General features: G+C 45.2%; 1 protein-coding gene across 4 annotated transcripts in view; it reads left to right on the top strand.

Annotated features, from left to right (window-relative positions):
* The window catches only part of CECR2 (CECR2 histone acetyl-lysine reader), a 646,890-nt gene that overhangs the window by 495,509 nt on the left and 126,014 nt on the right, over positions 1-25,367 (top strand). For all 4 annotated transcript variants that reach the window (XM_085652176.1, XM_085652174.1, XM_085652177.1 and 1 more), the window contains 4 exons: positions 7,043-7,086; positions 7,170-7,261; positions 8,701-8,827; positions 19,760-20,121. In XM_085652176.1, coding sequence (XP_085508302.1) covers positions 7,043-7,086; positions 7,170-7,261; positions 8,701-8,827; positions 19,760-20,121 — 625 coding nt within the window. The remainder of the gene's footprint in view (positions 1-7,042; positions 7,087-7,169; positions 7,262-8,700; positions 8,828-19,759; positions 20,122-25,367) is intronic.

The raw sequence follows: 25,367 nt of genomic DNA, 5'->3' as shown, positions 1-25,367 counted from the left end.
GCCCATATCTTCGTCGACGGTGCAGCTTCTGTCGAAGATGGTTCCGTTATCAACGCCGACGGTTCCGACTACCTCGTCGACGGAGAGGATTACAATTTCCTTGAGACGTATAACACCGGATATGACATCGCCAAGGAGGGTGACCCCCTTGCCTCCCGCATTGTTATTAGAAGAAGGAGACTCTGATGGGGATGATCAGGATTCTTGTGGTTATGCCCATAGTCCTTCACAACTACTGGTGAAATGTCAGGACACGGATTCAGAGGGCGACTACACGCCTGGGTACGCCTATCCACCATCCTATGGGTGTCAGGACAGCGCAGGCCAGGGTATGGTTGCGGTTCCTTCATCGCTCCTGGGAGATCTCCAGGGCATGTTACAGGATTATCGGAAGAGGTTTTCTCACGTTCCTCCTCCTCCGTCTTCGACTTTCTCTGCAGTGCATACTGTGCCTACTCCATCGGCTCCTACAGAATTTTCACCGGGGCAACCGCCTCAGGTGGTTTCTCAACTGCACGTTTCCAGGCCAGGGTAGCCCCCAGTGATCCCGGTTGCTCCTGATGATTCCTCTGATGAGGATCAAGATACTGGCAACACGTCTAATCAGTGTGCGGAGTGGGAGGACTGTCATTCCGGATCCGGCTTCACCTACTCCTGATCCGGTGGATTCTCCCCCGGCAGATGTTGGGGGTTTCCACAAGCTGATGGAAAGGGCTTCCAGTAGATTCCAGCTTCCTATGCCGTCAGCCCCAACGGAATGCTTCCTGTATGATTTTAAGGAGCCCTACAGGAAAGTGGTTAGTTCAATTCCCATTGTTAGCCATCTCTGGGACGAAGGTTTGAAGGCTATGAGAAACCCGGCTACGGTGATTCCGGTTTTGCCGAGTCTCGAAGAAGTACAAGGTGCCTGAGGACAGTCCAGTGTCCTTGATTAGTCAGCCGAAGCCGGATTCGGTAATCTCCCAGGCGGCGCAACGCAATCACGTAATCCTTCGCCACCACTCACCACCCCTCCGGATAAGGAAGGCAGGCGCCTGGATAATGCGGAAAAACGTTTCTCCTCTATGGCCAGTCTTTTAGTAAGGGCAGCTAATGCGTTGGCGATCCTCGGCAGGTATGATCGTCAAATGTGGTGCGACCTTTCGCCTTACTTGGACCAACTTCCATCGGAGGCCAAGAAAATTCTTCAGGAGGGGGAGGCTACGTCGGCTGAAGTGATCGGCTGCGCCATGGACATCACCACTACAGCTTTCCGTGCACTGGCAGGTGCGGCTGTTCTTCGTCGGCAGGGCTGGCTCCGAGCGACTTGGTTCCGACCGGAGGTTCAGAACAAGATCTTGGACCTCCCGTTTGATGGGGAGGCATTGTTTGGGAAACGTGTCGATGATACCCTCCAGGACATTAAAAAAGATACGGAGACGGCGAGGTCTCTAGGCACTCTTCAGTATCGTAAAGTGCCTTTCCGTGGGGCCAGAGGGAAGAGTACCGCGTCCTACATAGGCTCGTACCAACAGCAACGGTACTCTTCTTATGGTTCGACATCCCAGTCGTATCGCCCACAGTACCAACAACGACCAGGCCAATCCGCGTCTTTCTCTCGCTCAACCACTAGAGGGAAACAGACTCGCCAGGGACGTGACACCTCCAAGAGACAATAGCGGCGTTCTGGCTCTGCCTACTGTACCCTCCTCCCCGTTGACACCTGTGGGAGGCAGGGTTTCCCATTACCTCCACAACTGGACCCTGATAACATCGGACCGTTGGGTCCTCAACATCATTCGAGACGGTCATACGCTGGAGTTTCTTCATATACCACCTTCCAAGCCCCCTGCCGCCATGCCTTCAAAACATTTGCGTCTCTTAGGGCTCGAAGTACATCAGATGTTCCTCAAGGGAGCAGTGGAACCGGTTCCCCTGTCTCAGAGGGGGGAAGGTTTCTCCTGGTCAAGAAGACGCCGGGGAAATGGAGACCCATTTTAGATCTCAGGGAGCTTCACACCTATCTCATCTGTCAATCCTTTCGGATGGTGTCTCTCCAGGATATCTTGCGTCTCCTCAACCCGGGAGATTTCATGGCCACTCTCGATCTCGAAGATGCGTATTTTCACATCCCTATTCATCCAGCCCACGGGAGTTTTCTACGCTTCACAGTAGCCAAGAGCCACTTCCAATTCAGGGTTTTACCCTTTGGACTTTGTTCTGTTCCGAGGATCTTTACCAAGGTGCTGGCACTGGTAGCAGCTTTCCTCAGGAAGCAGCATTATCAAATCTTCCCGTACCTGGACGATTGGTTGCTGAAGGCTCCGTCCAGGCTCATAGCGGAGGAAACACGTGTACAGCTTTATTCAGCAATCTGGGTCTGACTCTCAACAGAGAGAAGTCGTCGCTCTGTCCGTCCAAGAGAGCACGGTTCCTAGGTGCTATCTTGGACACGTCTCTCAACAAGGTTTCCCCAACCTTCAAAAGGCAAGGAAAGCTGAAGTCCTTGGCACATCTGTTGAGAAGAAGAAGGTGTCTTTCAGTACGCCGTTACAAATCCCTGCTAGGAGTGATCTCTTCATGCATCCCTCTGAAACCCCATTGCAGATTACGGATGTGATCTCTTCAAGAGCAACTAGACATGCAGTGGCAACAAGTTCACAGCTTTTTCGACGACAAGGTGGGGATTACTGCGGCGATGAGGGACGCTGCCTTGTGGTGGACACAGGAGGAGAATGTATCCCGAGGTCTATCCTTCGTAAGCAATCCGGCTCCTCATGTTATCACGACAGATGCCTCGCTGGACGACTGGGGTGCGGTGCTTCAGGACTTGCAGGTCAGCTGGCATTGGTTACCCAAACACCGCCTCCTTCATATCAACCTCCGGGAACTCAGAGCGATTCGCCTGGCTCTTCAAGCATTTCTGCCACGGTTGCAGGGTTCCGCGGTTCTCGTCCGCACAGACAATACCACGGCAATGCATTACATCAACAAAGAAGGGGGCACAAGGTTTCTTCCGTTGTCACAGGAGGCCCAGAGAATTTGGGAATGGGCGATCCTCCACGGAATATCACTCACAGCGGAACACCTTCCAGGGGTCCTCAACGAAAAGGCGGACAGGCTCAGCAGGTTTTCATCCATCAGCCACGAGTGGGAACTAAACCAGATGGTTTTGGAGGACATTTTTCGCCAGTGGGGAAAACCGTCGATAGATCTTTTCGCCACCCCGGAAAACCGGACATGCCAGTCTTACGCAAGCAAAGTTCACCATCGCGGATCACTGGGGAATGCGCTTTCGATAGCTTGGTCAAGCGCATTTGTGTATGCTTTTCCCCCCTTTCCGTTAATACCGAGGATACTCAGAAAGATCAAGGCGGAACCATGTGAAATGGTCTTAATAACCCCGGCATGGCCGAGGCAGTTTTGGTTCACAGAGCTTCACCTTCTTTCTCTGGTCCCTCCTCGTCCTCTACGGACGATTCCGGATCTTCTCACTATGTCCTAGGGCCAAATCTGGCATCCGGATCCTCGTTCCTTACACCTCTCAGCATGGCTCCTGAGCAGCGAGAGTTCCTAGATCTTCCTCTCTCGAACGAAATAAGGGATGTTCTCTCTCAGGCTAGAGCCCCTTCCACTAACAAGACTTACCGTCTCAAATGGAAACGCTTTTGCATATGGTGCCATCAGCAAGGTGTGGATCCTTTTTTGTCTCAGCCTCAAGTTCTTCCTTATTTCCTGTCCTTGGCTAAGGCAGGTTTGGCTCATTCGTCCATAAAGGTGCACTTGGCTGCAGTTTCTCGCTTCAGATGCACTGCCTCTGGGCCGTCTCTTTGGTCCTCTCGAATTGTCAAGCAATTTCTCAAGAGACTGTTTCGAGTTTATCCTCCCGTGAGGCCTCCGCCTTCCACATGGCATTTGAACTTGGTTCTCTCCCAGCTGATGAAGCCTCCTTTTGAACCGGTTCATCGAGTGGATCTGAAGTTCCTCTCATGGAAATTGGCACTCCTTCTTGCTCTCACGTCAGCAAGGCGTATTGGGGAATTGCAAGCTCTTACAATTCAGAAACCTTTCCTCCAATTCAAAAGGAATACTGTCATTCTACGGACTAATCCAAAGTTCATTCCAAAGGTGCCTTCGGACTTTCATTTAAATGAGCCGGTGATTCTCAAGGCTTTCTTTCCTCAACCTTCTACACCGGCGGAAAGGGCACTTCATTCGCTGGACGTGCAGCGGTGCTTGAAATTTTATCTGGACCATACTAAAGCCTTTAGAAAATCTTCGCAATTGTTCGTTGCATTCAGTGCTCCCCGCAAAGGATTACCCCTGTCCAAGCAGGATATTGCTAGATGGATCTCCAGTGCTATACAGTTCTGTCATTCTGCAGCGGACAAGCCTCTAGAGGGCAGAATTAGATCACACTCGAGGTCCATGGCTTCCCCTATGGCTCTCTTTGCGGAGGTCCAGATTAAAGACATCTGCAGAGCTGCAACTTGGAGCAGCGTGCACACCTTTACAAGACATTACTGTCTGGAGACCTTGGCACAGGAAGACACGGCTGTGGGCCAGGCAGTCCTGAGGAACCTCCATTGAGTGGTGAGCTTTCCTTTCTTCCCTCCTTCCTTTGTATGGTTCTTGCACATTTTGCTATGTATTTTTCTTATGTGATTGCATGGTAGTTTTATGTAAAAAAAAAAAAAAAAGTACGGTGATATATAGTTATGGATATTGAGATGTCTCAGAGAGGCAAAATGTGTTTCTTACTGCTAGCTACTCTGATACAAGCTATGGGAATCTATGAAAGTTCCAATACTGGAGTAAGAAACAAGTTACTTACCTGTAACTTTGGTTCTCGAGTATTGGTAACTTTCATAGATTCCCATGAGCCCACCCTCCTCCCCTGGGAAAGCTTAGCCCTCTGCAGGTTTGGTTGTACTGTTACACAACGGCTACGAAAATCTGAGGCTCTGAGCTTCTCTCAGGAAGGTTTTGTGGGGTGAGGCTAATCTGATTGGTTGTTGCCTTATTTTGGTCTCTTTTACAAAAAGAGGTAGATATACTACAAAAGGGAATGAGGCCTAGGCCTTTTTCTTTCTCTTTTGTACCTACTGCTATGTTATTTTGGATACCGAGACTCCCATTCTGACGACGGGGAATGATACAAGCTATGGGAATCTATGAAAGTTACCAATACTGGAGAACCAAAGTTACAGGAAAGTAACTTGTTTCTTCCAGAATTTTACCTAAAGGGGAGTCAAAGTTCTCTGTCCTGAAAAAGGTTGTGAAAGTCAACAAAAGTGCGGGAAAATTGGGTGATGGCAAGTGGTGGAACAAAGGGAAAATTTCTCGGTCAAAAGATGGGTTTGAGTGACCGAACGAAGTTCAGGTTGAAGATCATATGGAGACTAATGTCATGGGTCGTTGCTTGTCATCCAGACCAATCAAAATGCCTTCTAATCTCCAGGATTATGTTTTATAATGCTATCATATATTTATGCGCGAGTCTTACTTCATGTTCAAATGTAGTATAATTATCATTTTTGTTCTTTGTTTTAGAATTCCTGTATTTATTTATTAATGTTAAGGGGAAAGATGTGTTAGGTCTTATGTACCTTTTCTAGGCGTCTGAGGTTCCACGCACCGAGAGAGTGCATAGAAGGTTACAGAGAACTGGGTTCCAGATCATCTAGATTGGCAGTTAGGGGGCTCTTTGGAAGCAGTGTGACGGTGTTGGTGGCATCCTGCTGACTGCAAATAAAGAATCTTAAAATCACCTGGAGTCTGCGCTTCCTTACAGCTTTCACACCCTCTAAAGTGCTACCAGAGTTCATGTCCTAGTTGCTAGTGGGGCAGCCAGCCTGCATACCACTGGGACTGCCACCCGTAGGAGATTTTTAAAGATCTCTGGATCCCACAACCAAGTGCTGGTGGCAATCCTTACATAAATTAACCACTATATAGCTCCATGGTATTTTAATAGGATGAAGAATGGTAAAATGTCCTGCCAAAAGGTGCTGCATAGTTTAAAGAGGCCCTAAGAAGCATGGTCTCTTTGAAACTTTGCATACCATTAGATCACTGTGTATGCAATGATTGAGAAATAGGACTCATTTTTGGAGAAATGTCTGTTGAAAGCATCTTAAAGACTCTTGAAAACCATCAGCATTAACTAGGCGCTTTCGGTATTGTTAAAGATCTAGCGTAAATTATTAGAGGTTACATTAAAGCTGAAATTTTCTCCGTTTGTAAGGAGCTCCTTTGGGCCACAGCAGGCCAGTGAAGGGATTTCATTGTTTGTATTATGATACAGACCACCAGTCCCAACAGTTGCTTAGCAATCGTATTCGAGAATTTCTTGGCTATGAACTTTGTTAGTGGTGAATCATCCTCTCTATGCTCATGTGAACTCAGGGGGCTGAGGCACCAACTAAGGATATTACAATATTCCTTACAATACCGTTGCACTAGTACAGCTTGGGCAGGTGAGACCAAGAATGGATGTTTTTCCTCTTTCTTTAGCGCGCTAACTTATTTATGTTCTTTTTATTGTCTTTTTGTATCAGTCTATTTTATTTTATTGTAACAAGTGTTCTGCTCACGAATTTTCACCTGGAACCCTCACCCACAGATTCAAAAAGTTGGCATAAATATTATTTTGCTTCTTTTGCGAAAGTTTCACACCCTTGATATGGTTAGTTCTGTAGAAATCTGTCAATAACTAAAACCTATTTTTGAACAGCAGTGGGTCTTTGTGGAAATAGTGTCGATTTTGTTGGTCCCACTATGTATGAGCTGACCTTCAATTGGACAAGGCACAAGGTGCATCTTATTAATGTGTGGCTTTCAGAGCGAAAAATGAAATTCCTAAAGAAAGATTTGTGTCTGTCTTACCTTTAAAGACATTACAAAGTAATTGATAGGTAGTTTGAATATTAGGCACTTGTAAATGAAGGGAACTTCCTTAACATTAGTAATAATATTGTGCATCCACTTCAGAGTGTATTTAGGATCTATTTTCTGTAAAGTGAGTGTCACCCACCTCTTTAATTTGTTTTCTTCTTATCAGCTTCAGCTTCGAGTTGGATGACGATTACACTGCTATGTACAAAGGTAAGCAGACTAGAGCTGCTCCTGTCAAACTCAACATATAAAGTTTCGCAAGGGTTTGTAATTAGTTGATCTTTTATGTCTAGTTTTGGATGCAGTGAAGGCACACAAGGACTCGTGGCCCTTCCTGGAGCCTGTGGATGAATCATATGCACCAAATTATTATGGTATCATTAAGGTATGTGGAGATATCCAAAAATGCAATTGTTAACCTTTTTTCTTCTAGGTTTCTGAGCTAACTGAGCAGCATTTAATTCTTTCATGGTACAGCATGATGTTTGTGTTATTACAGCCAATACAGAAAACACTACTTTATCACCTCTATTTAATGGTATCTCAAAGTAGAGAATGCTAAAAATAAATACAATCCGAACGCAAAATCTGCGTGGCAGAACATACTGCTGAACTTAAGCTTAGTACCCTTAGAATAATGCTCTTGTTGACGCAACACATGCTTTTTCTTACATGCTGACGGGCTCCACTTTCAATCGTGCTGTTATTGTCATGTTGTTTGACCTTTTCTTTTTCCTCTTTAATTCATACCCATATTTCCTTACATAATAATTGCACACCTTTTTTGCCACTTTCTTGGTGTTATAAAAGATTGTGTTCTCTGATGAGATCTTGAGCTCCTCTGCAAGGAATGTCTCCTTTTTTCAGGAAAATACATACACAAATGTATGCCTCTGTTATCATATCTGTAATGCAATGCTTTTGTTAGCAACTTTCTACTTTCCTCACACTACCCCTTGGGTCCACTTTTCAATATAAATGCGTACTAGTGTGCTTGGCATGTTCAAGAGCGGATCATACAATCTGATAATCTGTGCCTGATACTAGCTTCCATCTTTCTGATGTAGAACTAGGAAGTTGCAGCCTAGTTTCGAACAGTAGAGCTGATAAGCAAATGGATGGTTTTGACTCGTAACATTAAAGTGATATGTTCCAAGTGGCTGGCAACTACCCCATATCATATCATCATGCCTGAAATGGCCTTCTCTATGGAAAAATAATCCACGTTGAGTCATATCACTCATTTTACAAAGGCATAATAATCTCTCTCTGATTAAACCTCTTACTATGCCCCAACCTTTACCATCCTCCACTTTCTTCTCGCACATACATGTTTACTTTGAAGTTCTTCACTTGATCTGTTCCTGATCCCTTTCTAGTTTGGAAATACCTTGCCATTTTCATCACCACAGCTTAATTGTTTTAGGTCTTTAAATTATTATTTGTTTTTTTTACCTAGATTGTGAATCTTCTCATTTTATTTTTATAACTGGAGAAACTCTATAAGTTGTGATTCCAGTCTGCATTCACATGTCTTGAAATTTAGACTCATAACATATTTGTATGCACGGATATTTTAAATGCATGGAGAAAGCTGACTTTAAGAATTAATATGAGAGGATACCTAGACTTCCTACTCTAGTAGTTGTCCAGGATGAGATGAGAGTGGGGTGCTTCCCTGAAATACTGGTGTGTCATTGATGCTTCTAGGGCTTCTAGAGCACTGGTTGGTAGCATATTTCTGACGGTTTTTCAACTCCATCCTTGTTGATTCGCCATCATAATGTAAATTGCTGCTCTTCACGCAATGTACCTGTTTTTCAGAATCCCATGGATATCTCCAGCATCGAGAAGAAACTTAATAGCGGCTTTTACATCACTAAGGAGCAGTTTGTGAGCAACATGAAAACAATGTTTACCAACTGCCTGAAATACAACGGCGAGAGTAGTGGTAAGAGCACAGCTGGGCCCGTGGTGCTCGAAAGTGGTGGATTCTTATAGTTCGAGGTCATATATTATTAACCTCTTTTTATCCTTTGGGATGAAACCCTGCCTTATCATGTTTTGCTAATATTACTATTGATGAGCATGTTTTGATTGTTCGGTAAGAGAGCATAAGCTCTTGCTGTGACTTTTTCTGCTAGGGAAAACCCAAAAGCGCAATGTGTGTCTTTCCCTGTCTTACTTGAGTTCTTCACAAATTTGTCATCTTAATGTCCTGATTTGCTTTAGTTGTGCTGAAAATCTGTCTGAAAATGCCCTTTTGCAAAAACCAAGACAATAATTCAAAGTTTGTTTTTTAAAGTTTATTTGCAGTACTAAATCGGAAGCTGCCATTTCAAAATCAATCATATATTGTTTACTAACTTCTCATCATTTGTGCATAGGATTTCCCACAGTCGGACAGTGCTACAGAGTTTGCTAGAACAATTTACGTATCATGTTGTATTGGTATGGCCTTTCTTACCACGCCCGACCCTACACCCCACTTTTTCTTGCAATAGGAGGGCAAAGCAGTTGCAGAGGAAGGCAAGTAGTTTGTGCTTGTAGAAGTTCTGGGACAAGCTCAGTGACAGAATCCTCCCCACTTCTGTACTGTCATAGATTAGAAAGTGCTGCACGACACCCAGCACTTCCTACCAACCCTTTTTACTTATGTAAGGTAGGCAGTGGTTCCTCTAAACCAAAAGGTAAAGCTCCCAGATTCGCATAAACTATGATTTGGTAAATACTAAGAGATTGTAAATTTAGAAATAACTGTGTGGAGCACAGATTTATAACCTGTGCACCACGTTTCCTGTCTGGGATTTCCAAACAGCCTTCAACTAGGAGAGCTTTGAAAAACATAACTTATTTTGGAATCTTGGCTTACAGTTACAAAAGAAACTTAAAGAATCTGTGAAATGAGATTGGGTTGAGGGAGGAAGATGGGTTGGGATAAATATACTTTTTTTTTGTAATTATTACCTAAGTGCCATGAAAGCATGATTCTGAGTTGCTTATGACTCAACAGATATGCACTTATCATTGTCTTTCGAATTGTTTGAAATAAAGAGTTAAACAAGAAAAAAGAAATATAGCTTTCAACCAAAGACGATAAAACAATGAAGGGTTGTGATGAAAGGGATACAGAGACTTCTCTTCCAGGGGATCCTCATCAAGTCATAAGCATATGAATATTCCCGCCCATGCGCGGGGACCGCATAAAACACTCATTGTGAAAAGCTAACCTTATAGAAACACACAGAAATAAAACTGGCACCGTGCCTTTAAGCCAGTCATGACCCCTAGCTTCCCATCATGCCCCAGGCGTGACGGTTAGGTCAGTTGTTCTTTCCGGCTCCTTCTGTCAGGACCCTGGTTACTTTAGCTCTTGCTTTTTCTGATTTCTGTCAGAAAATATCTACTATTATTTAAAAAAAAACCTACTTCATTCGACATCTTTTGAAGTAGTTTTCTACTTTTTTTAAAAAGAATTAGGCATATTTTTCCTCTCAGAAATGCCATCTCTGTTTGACTGTTGCCCTTCCTGTGGCAAAAAGAAAGCTAGATCAGACTCACATTCTGTCTGTATCCTTTGCCTTCCTGAGGATCATGATCCTAAGAATTGCCAACATTGTCAGTCCCTGTCCAGGCGTACTCTGAAAGACCGAGAGAGGATTCGTCTTTATGGGCTGGCTGAGAAGGGTAAAGCTCCTTCTAGAGGCAGGTCTCCGGTGAAGAAGAGAAAGGAGAGCGCAAGATCGTCATCCAGAAGTAAAGTTCTAGTTTGCTGTCCCTCAGCGTCTGGATCGGTGCTGAAAATACCTTCACCGGCAGCGAAAACGTCGATAAGAAGACCATCGACGATGGGCTCACCGTCGAGAACACCGGTCGTCTACGAAGACTGCAGGTACGTCACGCCCTCCGCCGTCATCAACCCGGTGACGATCGGCATCGAGGAGTAGATCTCTGTTGGTGCAGGCTCGCACAACGTCGAGAGTTGACTCTCCGCCGTCACTTCGGCATTCGACGTCGAGACATGCTCCGCCATCGCCAGTAGAGCGACGATCAGGCGGCGGTTGAAGTCGAGACAGCCATCGTCGCCGCCAGGTGCGAGGCATTCGACGCAGACTCCTCCGTTGTCGCTGACCAGACGGCGTTCAACGTCGAGGGCCAGATCTTTGACGGCGAAGAAGGATTCGTCGTCGGGACCCAAAGTGGAGCATTCCAGGTGGCGTTCGATGTCGAGACGGCGGTCTCCGTCAACGTCAAGGAAGGACACGACGTCGAGAAGGAGTTCTCTGTCGATTCACACTTTAACTTCTCCCAGATGCTCTGCGTCGAGGTCTATGAGGTTGATTGCTTCCACCTCATGATATTCGACGTCGAAGCTGGGAGAGAGGTCGATGTAGAGGTGAAGATCCCTCTCGAATGACTCACCGGTGCTGGTTACATATAGTTGTTTGACGTCAAGGCACTCCCTTTCGACGTCGCATCCCTCCTCCAAGCACTGTTGAACCTCCAGAGGCTTCTGTGAGTCATCGCCTTCAGCGTGTAGTGTAGTTTCTATTTCCCTAATAGGCTGTGTGCATTGGAATAATATACCCTATAGATTTGGCATAGGACTGAGGTCAGTATGCCCCTATCGAGTATATTAAACTTAATTACTTTGTGCCAGTTAACTCAGAGGCCACTAGAAACTCCTTGTAAACAAGGGAGTAGTTTCTGGCAACCGCATAAACATGACAACTTTGTTTCCCTTTAGAATCGGAACACTCTCAGAATCTTGGAAACAACAGATAACAGTTTCACTCAGCTAATCGTGCATGCTTAGTTTCTTCAGAGTTAAACAGAAATAGACGGGCGTTTCAATAAAAGGATTTATTGAACAGTCTTGTTTCTCGTGTAAGAGATATGAGCTGTTACAATCGTAAGACATGCGAGATATAGTATGTACAGCGTAACCAGTAGAAAGAAATAATACTGTGCTAGCATTATCTTTTAGTTATGACACGTATTCATATACATAAATAATATAAGCTAAAAATGTGAGTACTCATAAGATGCTCCTCTAACTAGTTCTACCCCAGTGTACCCAACCTAAGTGTAGTACAAGGTAAGAAGTAGGTGATGTTATCTATAGTCTGGTATGCCAAGAGTCCCTCTAGGTTCTAGTCCGCTCCATACATTGAGAATGAGAGAGGTGGGAATCTCTTTCTGGGTCTCGAACTCTAACACCCCGCGAAGGGAGTCAGAACATTGGAAGCTGGATTCTCTGCGAGCAGGGATGACAGCGTCTCCTGGCAGTGCGTCAGGCCGGGACATGGGCTCCTCTAAAGTAGAGGTCTCCTCCTACTTGCTTGGGCAAGGGAAGGTATATTGGAGTGTTAGCATTGACGTAAAGTCGGGCAGAAGAAGACGTCAGTAATGAACCCTTAAAGAATAGCAGTTCATGCATAATAAATGAGTTCTTGGAGAAATCAATAATCCTGTGCTAGGGGAACTCCCAAGAGCTTAAGGGCCTGGTTTCTAAGAACTCGTTGTGACTGGGTGGACGGATGTAGGTGACCATGCCTGCATTTTGGATAGCATGGCTAATGCCTAAATAAGAGACTGGGATCTTATGCCTATATAAGGGCATGTTTCAGGAAAACCTATATACGGACACCTAAAGCGGAATACAACAAGCGGCGAGCACTCAAGTAATTTCGACAAGAAGCTCCTCTTCTCTGTCTCCAGAGGCACTACAATCACCAAGACCAACGTCTCCAAGAAGGCAAAGGTCTCCTTCGAGACATCTGTCACCAAGATGGCTCCTTCCTATCAGCCATTGGCAGAAAGATGCTTCTGGGCAAACTCGACGGCCTTTGCACTATTCCAGTCCACTACACAGATCCCCGTTGGAACGATTAGTACAGGAGGTGGACAGATCACCTATTGCTCGGTCCGGGGATTGTCAGGACAAATCTCCGGAGCATAGGCCATCTCATGCTCATCTGAAGAGAGCAAGATCACCGTCTTGGTCTTCTTCTTCATCTCGCTCTTCAAAAAGGGACTATTCACCTACCCTTATGGATAGCCCTCCTTCTAGAGTGTCACTGATCGATGACATCAACACATTTCACAATGTCCTAACTAGAGGAGCACTGAAACTGAACATAGATATGTCTGCTCCGCAGGCTTCCACTTCTATCCTTCCTTTGCTCCCACTGGTTCCTGGTCTTATCGAGCCAGTGATGGACGTTTTTCTCACCCCATCTTCGATTAAAGCTGCCCCAGCGAGGATTCAGAAAAAATATAAGCCAGCAGCATCGGATCCTTTATTTTTAAAGTCAGATCCTCCCCCGGACTCGGTGATCATCGCGGCAGCAAAGAAAACCCATGCAGTCGCCTCTTCCTCCTCTGTCCCCTCCCAGACAAAGAGAGTCGGACCCAGGACTCTTGGGGGAGAAAGGTGTGCGGATCCGCAGCATCTTCCTTGAAGGTATCAAGCGCTGCTGCCCTGTTACGACGCTACGACAGGTCCCTGTGGGATTCTTTGGAGCGTTTTAAGGAAAAGCTGCCAAAAGAGGACAGGCAAGATTTTGCGGATATTCTCCAGGAAGGGCCGCTGGTTTCTAATCAAGTGATTAGTACTGCAGCGGACGAAGCTTCTCTGGCTGCACATTCATATGCACACAAATTTGTGCACGAAAGTCTTCATGGCTGCGACTAACGGCTTTAAAGCTGGAGTCTCAACATCGGATTTTAAATCTTCCATTTTCCGGAACATCTCTTTTTGGTTCTCATAGCGATGAAGAGATGGCCAGAATGAAGGCTGAGCTGGCTACGCTGAAGGCGGTAAGCCTAGAAAAGAAAAAAGAATTCAGACGAAGATACAGGGCTTACAATCTCAAAAACTACCAACAGAGGGTTCAAATCCCTCAATGGCAGCAGAATCAGCAGCCAGGTCTCAGTTTCAGAACCGTAGAGGCTCCAGAGGCAGAGGAGGACCACATCAACAATCCTCTGGCACAGCCAAGAGTTCAGGGAAGCAGTGATCTTCTGCTTCCTCTAGCGCCGTTGCCCACTTCAGTGGGAGGAAGTATTTCAAATCACGTGGCAGTGGCACAAAATAACAAAAGATCAATGGGTGCTAAATATACTGAACAATGGATACACACTTCGTTTCAGTGCACCACCAAAGAACATTCCTCCGCTAAAGTCTCATCCCCACCAACTAAAATTGCTTCGTCAGGAGGTGTCTGGCCTTCTTCAGAAATTGGACGTAGAAGAAGTTCCTCCGGCTCAAAGATGAAAAGGAATCTATTCCAGGTACTTTCTGGTGCCAAATAAAGACCCACCGCACAAATACAGACCTATCCTGGATCTGCGATCTCTGAACAAGGTCATTCGGAGAGAGAAGTTTCGCATGTTGGCGCTACATCAAATATATCTGCACCTACGAAAGGGGGATTGGATGTGTTCGATAGACCTCCAAGATGCGTACTTCCACATACCAATTGCTCCACGTCACCGCAAGTTCCTGAGATTCATGGTGGGTTCCAAACATTACCAATTCCGAGTCTTACAGTTCGGCCTATTTGTGTACCCGTACTTGGACGATTGGCTGTTGAAGGATTCGTCTCCACAGATGGTGGCGGAACACTTTCGGATTTGCCTAAATCTACTTCGCCGTCTTGGCCTTCTCATGAACCTGGACAAATCTGGCAAACAACCCACCCAAACTCTACATTATCTGGGTGCCACTATAGACTCCGGTATAGGAAAAGTGTTTCCTTCGGAGGGACGACTGTTATCTATGAAACAGATGTACAACTCTCTGCTTCAGGTACACCAACCAACAGTAAGGCAAGTGGCCTCTCTACTAGGGTCGATGGCCTCTTGCATATTTCTCATCCCCATCTCCAGATTGAGAATGAGACCTCTGCAACAAGATCTGGAAGACAAATGGGACCAATCCTCAGGGCATTGGGAGGATCGGATTCTCATGTCCCAAGCGGCGAAGTCATTCCTGATTTGGTGGACTTAACCGAAACATTTTCTGGTGGGAGTGCCCTTCCACCAGTCTCTTCCACAGCAATCCCTGATCACGGATGCATCTCTCCAGGGATGGGGGGGCGCACTTGGGTTACCTTCAAACTCAGGGCAAATGGTCGAGCAAGGAGCAGACCTACCATATAAACAAGTTAGAGCTGCGGGCAGTTCATCTAGCTCTCAAGGCATTCCTTCCATCAATTCAGTCAGACTAGATTCTGATTCAAATGGACAATACAAACACCATGTATTACTTAAATAAACAAGGTGGAACACACTCTCGCCCGCTGTCATTGGAATCCCAAGCGATCTGGCACTGGCTTCTGGCAAGGAATCTCTCGATCACAGCGGTACACCTGCCAGGAGAACAAAACGTGCGGGCAGATGCTCTTAGACGGCACTTCGAAGAACAAAAAGACTGGGTGCTCAACGACGACGTAGTGGCAGACCTTTTCCGTCAATGGGGTCGACCATACATCGACCAATTTGCAGACGATCTAAACAAAAAATGCCACGCTTTCGCGTCCAGATTTTACTGGCCAGGAACGAGAGGGAATGCTCTTTTGATCGACTGGTCCGGAACATTTGCATACGCCTTTTCTCCCCTTCCTCTCATACCGAAGGTGGTGACCAAGCTCATCAGGTCCAGGATGAAGATAATCCTGATACCACCGTACTGGCCTCGCCAATGGTGGTATTCAGACCTATTGCAACTCTCAATATGTCCACACAGGAGGCTGCAGTGCAGACCGGACCAACTGACCAAAATGGGAGGGAAGATTCTGCACACCAGCCTTCCGTCGCTGAGCTTGGCAGCCTGGCTCCTGAAGTCCTGCAATATGGACACTTGAATCTCCCTCAGGTCTGCATGAACATTTTAAGGGAGTCGAGGAGACCATCCACAGAAGTTCTTATTCTTTTAAATGGAAGAGGTTTTTCTTGTGGTTTATGCGTAATGGTTTTAGTCCAACAAGTGGGCAGGAGGAGGTAACCTTGCCTTATCTTCTGTATTTAGCTAAGTCTGGTTTGAAGTACTCTACTATATAAGTTCACTTGGCGGCCATTACGGCCTACAGAATATCACCTAACCAGCCTTCCTTTTTTCAGCTCCAGGTGGTCAAGGATTTCCTTCAGGGGTTGAAGAAAGTTTTTCCTCCTGTCCGACATCCTTCTCCTCCTTGAGAGTTGAATATTGTCCTGTTCAAACTCATGGGCCCTCCTTCTGAGCCCATTCAAAAGGCCACTTTACAGCACCTAACGTGGAACGTTGCCTTTTTAGTAGCTATCACGTCAGCACGCAGAGTCAGCGAAATCCAAGCACTCTGCGCAAAGGAACCATACTCTGTTTTCCATCACAATCGGGTAGTTCTCAGGACTCACCCGTCTTTCTTACCAAAAGTGGTGTCTGACTTCCATGTTGACCAGACAATTTCCCTTCCCTCTTTTTTTTCCCAATCCTGCTACTCCAGCAGAAAGGTCTCTTCATTCACTTGACCTCAAGAGGGTTCTAAAATTCTATTTGGAGGGAACGAAATCCATTAGGAAGTCTGACCAATTATTCTTAAACTATGGTGTCATCAGGACAGGTTTTCCAGCTTCGAAAACGATCTATCTCGAGGTGGATAGTGTCTTGCATTAAGCTGGCTTATCAGTTACCGAACAAGCCTTTGTTGGTTTCCCCTAGAGCTCACTCTACTAGGGGAAAAGTAGCAACAGTAGCTTCCTTGCATAATGTACCAATGGCTGAGATTTGCAAGGCGTCAACTTGGAAATCGGTACACACGTTTACTAGGCACTACTGCCTTGATTCTGAGCAGATACCCAAGTGGGCCAAGCCTCCTTGAGGAATTTGTTCCAATGCTAATTTCATTGGAGTCATGATATGTCTTAATCCTGTTGAGTTTATGCTTGACATTTGCCCGCAGGTTATGGGGATGGGCTTGCTATTCTATTCATGTGCTTATGACTATTGTTGAGGATCCCCTGGAAGAGAAGGATACGTTACCTGTAATCCTTGTTCTCTTCCAGGGGTATCCTCATCAATAGTCATAAGCAACCCACCTGCCTCCCCGGGCAAATAATAACAATAAATGTCATTTCTTTGTGCCCGTGCCTACGGGTCTCCGCTAAGAACAACTGACCTGTCACCCCTGAGGTATGATGGGAAGCTAGGGGTCATGGCTCCCTTAAAGGCACGGTGCCAGTTTTATTCCTATGTGTTTCTATGAGGTTAGCTTTTCAGCTTTTCACAATGAGTGTTTTATGCGGTCCCCGCACATGGGCGGGAATATTCATATGCTTATGACTATTGATGAGGATACCCCTGGAAGAGAACTAGGATTACAGGTAAGTAACTTATCCATCCTTGCACACAAGTGTCAAGTGAAGGGTAAACTGGGGATCACTTTTAGCGAATCAGGGTGAAAAAGCATTGTCATTATCAGAAAGTGCCCATCTTAAATTAATTACATTTTGGTTTCTCCATCGAGAATTTTGTTATGTTCTTCATGGGCAGGGTCCGTTATGCCAAGGCTGTGAATGTTCTTGTTACACAGCAACAGTCTGTGATGAAATCAATGTATTCTGCATTTGAATGTCAGTCGAGCTGTTGGTTGTACCTGACCTAACTGCGTATGGGGTTATGTCTCTGAAGAAAGAAACTACTTCATTGTTTCATGTTCTAGAGATTCACATCTTTAATTACAACAATTTTGGCAACAAGGAATGGTTAGTTGTACAATCCCCAATATTTACTTAGATATTCACTAACAATATATTTAATAGTATTGAACATATAGCTGTATTGCTATTTCACAGTGATGGACTTCAACCACACCACATTAACTACATTGTGGTTTGTGTTCTTTACCTTGGCGTAAGGTGATGTATGAGAACTCTTTAAGCGACAAATATTCAGTGACTGGCCCTTGAGTAGAGTTCACTTTCTAATGTCAGCCCTCTATAGAATATCTTTATTCCTTCCCTGAATCCTCGTCCTGGGGCTATATTGTCTTTAGGGCTTATGTTTTGCTTCAAGGGGGCTTAAAGGATAAGCCTCTTCTGCCTGTAGGATGGACACGGAATATTAGAGATAACGTCTGCCTATGTCCATGTATCCAACACAGACACCCCCCACCCCCCTCCTCCGCGATCCTTCACCTCCAAATAGCTTATGCCGATTTGACCACACACCCATACTGTTTCTGCAGCCTTTCCCATTTATATCCCTACCTCTTTCTGGCTCTGCCCCTGTTCCTACACTGTTTAGTCCTGATTGTATTCGGGACTTCCCTTCCAGTTTGTTCAATTACAGTGAATCTCAATTCTTGAAACTTACCTAACCATGTGTCTATTACCTGGTACCTGCTGATGGCCAGGTGTCTCCACTTCCTTTCTGTAGCTTTCTCCGTGATCACTTGATACAGGGGGTACCAAGCTGGGTTCTCCTTTGGAGATGCTGTGCACCCAGGAGATGCAGCCCCCTACTGTACACACAGCCACGTAGTCCACTTTAAAGTGTGGTCTATTGCAGGGTAACTTAAAAATGTAGAAAATGAAGAAAAGACAGACTAATCTTTGGCAATGTTTATAACAGCTCTTTACAATTGCGACAGAACGACATTCCTCACACAAGCGAGCAGCCGGTCACAATTTGCAGACATCTATTTTTATACAGAGTTGAACAGGGGGGGGGGGTTACAAAAGTATTTTTCTTTAAAGATGGTACTAGACTATTATACATTGGTACACTTAAATTACAAAAAGACTTGTTGCCACCTGTGACCCTTGACTTTAACCTACTTTACTATACACCCTTTATTGCACTTTCTAACAATGCTTAAAGTATTCTTCTACATTTGAATGCATGTGTATTTGGGTTAAATTCATACTAATTAATTTGTGTGCTTTAATTGTGCACCTAAGACATCTTATCAGATTGTCTGTGTTCTTGGCTAATTTGATCTCCTGCTCCTAATGTCAAATCGTCTTCCCAATCTATTGAAAGCACATAATATGTGACAGTGTGCTAAGGCCATAAGTTCCTTTGAGCTTGCTAAACATGAGTTTTCCTTTAACTCTGTTCTCAAGTAAACTCTTCATCTCTTTTCCATCAGCATGAGTTTGTGGCTTGCACTATCCTCTTACCACGTATAGCTGTGTAACTCTGTCTGCTGTTGTGCTATGTTTTCACATTCTCTATGACGGGTGTCAGTGTAACCTTTTTGTATGACCCGCAAAACAAACTTTCCCCACAATGTGCAGGACTCAAAAGCTGTCCAAGAATCACAGGTGAATGTCATAGCTTTCTTTTGTACCTTAGTTCACCCTAGAGGCAGAAGGGATAACCACAAACTGGTATGAAACGAATAAAAGATTATTCTCTTTTTAACACAAACTCCCCACTACACCACTGTTCCCACAAAATCAGTTCAATTGTAAAGTGAAAAATAACCCTTACTCCTCACTAGCAACACAGAAAGTAAATGCACAACCATTTGGTCCAATATGTTAGCCAAGCAACACTCAAGAAGAAGAAACATGTCTTTGCCAAACATAACAATTGCATTAAAGTGCCTAATTGTGATGAGACAAGAAGTCAAAAACAACTTAAACCCAGTCCTGTTGTATTTAAATCTGAAATGAATTAATAAGGGCATGTGGGACATAAAGTGTACACCAAGAGGTTCCAACAAATCTAGAATTGTATGTGTCACTTAATTATTCTCCTGCAAGATATAGTAACGTTAGAATATTGATTTGGACAAGGTTTGTAAAATAGTTTAGAATTGTTTTTATTTTTTTTACTACGCTTGGAAGGTACTTTACTTTTAAGAGTTTATTTTTTTTTAATTGTTCACTCTAGAGTACACAATGATGGCTGACAATTTGGAGAGAGTTTTTCAAAAGGCCATGCAGAAGCACTTCCCGGGGGATGATGGTGACACAGATGATGAATTCTGGATCAGAGAGGATGTAAAGGAGAAACGCGAGAAGAGAAGAAGCCGTTCTACACGTGGTAGCTCTGGAAGCTGGAGCAAATCCAAGGAAGATGGACGTTGGAAACACCCCTCTGAGATTGGAAAGCCCCAGCGAAGTCCACCCACAGGTTCTCCAAGCAGCAACATGACTCGCCCGCAGATAAAGGAACATTCAAATGAACAGCGGTTTACTCATCCCCCATTTTATGGAGGGATGCCCAACCAAGCACTGCAACCAGGACAAATGGTAGGTCATGTCTAGTTCCATTCATATGTATCATATACAGTACTTGTCAGCGTGATGGTCCAGCTCACCTAATTTATGTCATATGGTAACAGAGTACAATTTAATGGGTAGGAGTGTGCTGGACTTGTTTTGTTGCTGCTTATGAAAAAAAAAAGTATTTTACAGAGATAATCTTTTTCTGGATACACATGCTGTACATTATTCTGCCATCTCGTGGTTGGGTCTGAAATTTCCCATAAAATCTTTTTTGCTGTTTGTTGACATTGACGCACGTCTATTTGGTGTCCCCTTGTGAAGTTGTTGTGCTTCTTCCGGAAGCTCACATCTCTGGTCGCTATCTTCGATTCTTTTTTTCTGCCGTTGGGTCTGGATGCATGCTGAAGAGTCCAACACTTAGTAGAAGTTAACAACTGGAGATCGTGAGAAGTTCACTGAAAGGCAACTGAAGTTAAGGAAATCATCTTAAGAAGGGGGAGAGTTTGAGAGGAGGTGAATAATTTCCTCAACGGTGTTGGAGAATGCACGTGCGGGCGTCTCCCTCTACGGAGTAATGGAGAAAACACCTTAGAAAAACTACCACCTCAGAGTTGTGGTAAACAAAAAACACTACCAGTTCAAGTTACTAGCCTTCGGAACCAAATCCGCACCATTAGTATTCAAAGTGTCTAGCAGGAGTTGCAGCACACCTACGGAGACAAGCCATTAATGTTTATCCCTACCTAGATGACTGGCTGGTAAGGCAAATTCTCGCAAAAACGGCGAAGAGCACATACGGCAAGTAATGAGAACTCTATACAGGCTGGGATTCTTGCTAAACATAGAGAAGTATTTTCCACAACCCAAACAAGTGAAAATGTTTCTGTGGACAAGGTTTAATTCTGACCAAGGGAATATTGTGTCCCTGTGAGAAGAGAACAGAATCACTGTGGAAGGAAACCCAGCTGAACCGAAGGGGCAAGCTCTGACAGTGAGGACAGTGGGGATGTTACTAGGAAGTCCTTTGATTCAAAATGCGGGACTCAACATGAGACCAAATCAGGAATGGTTGCGAGACAATGGTCACCGGTAACAGGGAGTTAGGAGTTGGGACGATCTAGTGGTTGTTGCATAAAAGATAGGGGAGGAGATGGCGTGGTGGAGCAGATCACATATAACACAAGGGAGAACATTTGCTCCACTAACTCCTACAGTGACCATTGCAAAAATCTCCTCTCGTATGGCATGGGGAGCTCACATGAACAATCTTAAGGTGTGGGTCGTCTGAAAGGAACAAGATGCTGTTCAGCATATAAAAATCGTAGAACTAAAAACCGTATTCCTAGCCTTAAAAGCCTTTCAGAAAGAGTTATGGGGGAATACAACATTGATCCAAACAGACAATACAACCACTATGTTCTACATCAACAAATGGGGGTTGGGGGGGACGTTGGAGGGCGGAATCCCTACCACTGTCAAAATTAGCAGAAGAGTTGTGAAAATAGATGATTCAAATGAAGATGGAAATTATCGCAGTCCATCTACCAGGAAAAGACACTGACAAGGTGGACAGACCGAGCTGACAAGCTTCATGTCCTCATGAATGGGAACTAAACCAAACAGTGCTCAACATGATTTTTTAGAAATGGGGAACTCCAGAAATAGATCTGTTTGCAACTCCCCTGAATGCAAAATGCCAAAACTTTGCCTCCAGACAATGTTACCACAAATCAATGGGGAATGCACGGTCGATAAACTGGTTAAGGAGATTTGCATACACATTTCTCCCCCCGATACCACTATTGCACAGGGTGATCAGCAAATGCTAGAACAGCAGGATGACCCTGATACTAATTGCTCCACAATGGACGAGACAGTCATGGTTCTCAAAGCTGATAGATCTATCTCAGGGAAAAATTAACAGTTCTGCAGCGTGAATCCTTTTCTGGATTCACATGCTGTGCATTATTCCGCCATCTAGTGGTTGGTTCCGGAATTTGATTTTTTTTCCTTGTTTTGGTCGCCGTCGACCACCATTTGGTGCCAGGTACGTCCCCTGTGTGACGCCAGACGGTATCCTGGAGGTCGACGTGAGTGGTGTTCATCTTCAGATTCTTTTTTCCGCCGTTGGGTCTGGAAGCAAGAAGGGAAGCTCCAAAGAAAGTTTTTGTTTTTCCCGAAAAATCTTCAAAATAAGATTATCATCGAAAGATCATCAAAGAAAAAACTAACAGACGCCGTAGCTGGAGGCAGGAGCAGAGTGTCAGTTGGAACACCTGAGGACCACTCCAGTCCATAAATGGCGAGGTAGGGGTCATGGAGAATACCCCTTTCAAATTCTGCCCCAAGTGCCACCGCAAATAGGCACAACGTGACCCACGTGACATGTGCAACCTTTGCCTGCCCGAAGATCATCAGGACAAGGACTGTGAGGCCTGTGCAGCGTTCCTGCCGAAGATGCTCAGGACATGCCTAAACCAAAGACAGGCCCACTACACCACAATGTCGCAGTCGACGAAGAAACCTTCCATGAGGGACATGGGTTTCTCTAGTGACGAAGAGCAGTGAGCTCCAGCTGAGTTCACACATGAAGGCTTGGACGTCGAAATACTAGAAAAGGACTCCGAAAAGATTCATGCTGAAAAGAAGGCGAGGGAGTTGAAAAAGAAGACTGAGAAGGTAAGACATAAAGATCCGTTGATACCGAAGGGCCACGAACATAAGACCCCCCAAAGCAGCACCGACACCGAGCAAGAAGCTGATCGAGGGTCAGCCACGATTTAAAGAACCCCACAGAACCCATCCAAAGGTTACCGAACAGCGAAAATCGCAGAAGGCACCGAAGCCAAGGTTCGACATCAAACCCGCAAAAAAGGGCACAACATCGCCGAAGACTAACGTCGGCACCGAGAAGAAAAAAAAGAAAGTCCCCGGCCTCTGACGCCAAGAGGGCACTCAAGGTCAAAAGGAGAAGACTTAAGGAGGAAATGGCTATGCTCTTACAAAAGAAAAAGGAATTCGACGCCTCAAAGAATTTTCGACTCCCTAAGACACCGGCTGCCGAACCGGAAAACTTTGACGCCAAGGGGGAGGAAGAAGTATCTTCGAGTCCCCACCAACACCAGAACCTCGAGGCGAAGAGCCCGAGGAAGATGGAGACATATCAGAGGAAGAGGAAAACTCAGAAACCTTTGAGGATACTTGGAACGATCTCAACACCGAGAGTCCAGAGGAAGAGATCTGTAGCTACCCTTCGAAATCATCACCCCCAGATGACATTGCTTTTTATAATGACATGGTAAAGAGGGCAGAAAATCAGTTTGGTGTTCCCTTACAGGAAGAAAAGGGGGACACATGTTTCCTACTGGAAACCCTGGCACCTGTAATAAAGGGGACACAATATCTACCCATGTTACCAAGTATTCTGAATCAAGGCAAAGAAGCCCTTAAAGAACCAGCTTCAAACAAAGGGGTAACTCCCAGAGTGGAGAAAAAATATAAACCCTTGTCAAAAGACCCAAAATACATACAGGGAAGTACTATACCTGACTCAATCATTGTAACAACAGCCAGGAGGAATGCAAATGCAATCTCCAACACAGGCCCTCCACCAGAGAAAGAAAGTAAGAGGATGAATATGGTGGGGAGAAGGATGGAAAAAAGCTGCAACACAGTGGTGGATGGTCAACTCAAATGCCCTGTTAAATAGATATGACCACCAACAGTGGGATGAAATAGAAGAGGGGCTGAACAAACTCCCCGAGGAGGACAAGAAAAGGTAAACCTCTATTGTTCAAGAAGGGAAAAATGTGGGTAACACCTGCCTAACGTCAGCCCTAGATGCAGCAGATACTGCAAACAGACAAGTGTGCACAGGAACCATCCTCAGAAGGCATACCTGGCTCAGAATTTCTAGATTTAAACAAGAAGTTCAGACATCAGTCATCAACACACCATTCAATGGGGAAGCTCTGTTTGGCAAGGAAGTGGATGAGTCCCTTCAGCAAATAAAAAATGAGATTGAAACAGCAAGGGCAATGGGGGCCTTACAGCAAAGAGCTACTTTTAAAAGAGGAGGCTTTTCTAACAGAAAAGCCACAGGTAGAGGCCGCTTTGGCCAAGGACAGCAGATGCCACAACAGGCTCGGGGTCAGAACCCAAACCAAGAGATGGGTCAACAGTCTAGCTACCAAGGCTGGCAACAACAGCAGCCCTTTTGAGGAAGCGGGAATGACAGAGGAAGAGGCCAATCCTCTAGAGGAAGAGGAAATGGCTCTAACTGACTCACTCACAGAAAAGGACCCACACAACACCAGTGGGGGGAAGAATATCCTTTTCCCACAAACATTTGGAAAGGATCACAACCGACAATTGGATATTAAATGTGGTACAACACGGATATTGCATAGAGCTAACAAAGACACCACCTGAAAATCCACCCAAAACAAAATGCTTAACCAAAGCAGAACAAACACTGCTAAATACAGAAATCCAAGAACTATACCAAAAACAGGCAATAGAAAAGGTACCAAAACAAGATTGGCACAAAGGAAACTATTCACCATACTGCCTCGTACCCAAACAGGACCACACCCTAAGGCCAATCGTGGACTTAAGATTCATAAACCAGTTTATACTCACACAACACTTAAAGATGTGTACCCTTCAAGAAATAATCCCACAGATTCAAAAGGGGGATTATCTAGCAACAATAGATCTCAAAGAGGCCTACCTACATATACCAATCAACAAAAGACACAGAAAGTACCTAAGATTCCTACACAACGGAACACACTACCAATTCAAGGTACTCCTGTTCAGCATAAAATCAGCTCTACGGAAGTACCTGAAAAAGAGCGCTACCACTGCCTGCAAATACGACATTAAGTTGCACAGCCCCTGGTCCACCCGGGTGTGGGGAGGTTCCTCGCCAGGTATGAGGGATGGCTGCTCTCCAAAAATTCCCCCAAGCGACTCATCACAGAACTCTACCACTTCCTACGGCCCCCGGAACAGCCGGTCAAGTCAGCCGGCCAAAGACGTTGGGAGACTGAACTGTGTAGGGAGCTGACTCTCAGAGAATGGTCGGACATTTACTACTGTGCTAGACACTCCGTTTGTAATATCAACAGCATTGAGATGGCCACTGGGGTTATTGGTACCTCACACCCTCCCGACTCCATATGAGCTATCCTGACTGCTCCCCCATCTTGCAGGAGAGGGTGATGCTGACGGCACACTTTTACACCCGCCTTGGGAATGCCCTGCGC

The sequence above is a fragment of the Triturus cristatus genome, chromosome 4_1 (genome assembly GCF_964204655.1).
Source record: "Triturus cristatus chromosome 4_1, aTriCri1.1, whole genome shotgun sequence".
NCBI classification, from domain to species: Eukaryota; Metazoa; Chordata; class Amphibia; order Caudata; family Salamandridae; genus Triturus; species Triturus cristatus.
The sequence above is the reverse complement of the archived record's forward strand: the minus strand, read 5'-3'. Positions and strand labels throughout refer to the sequence as shown.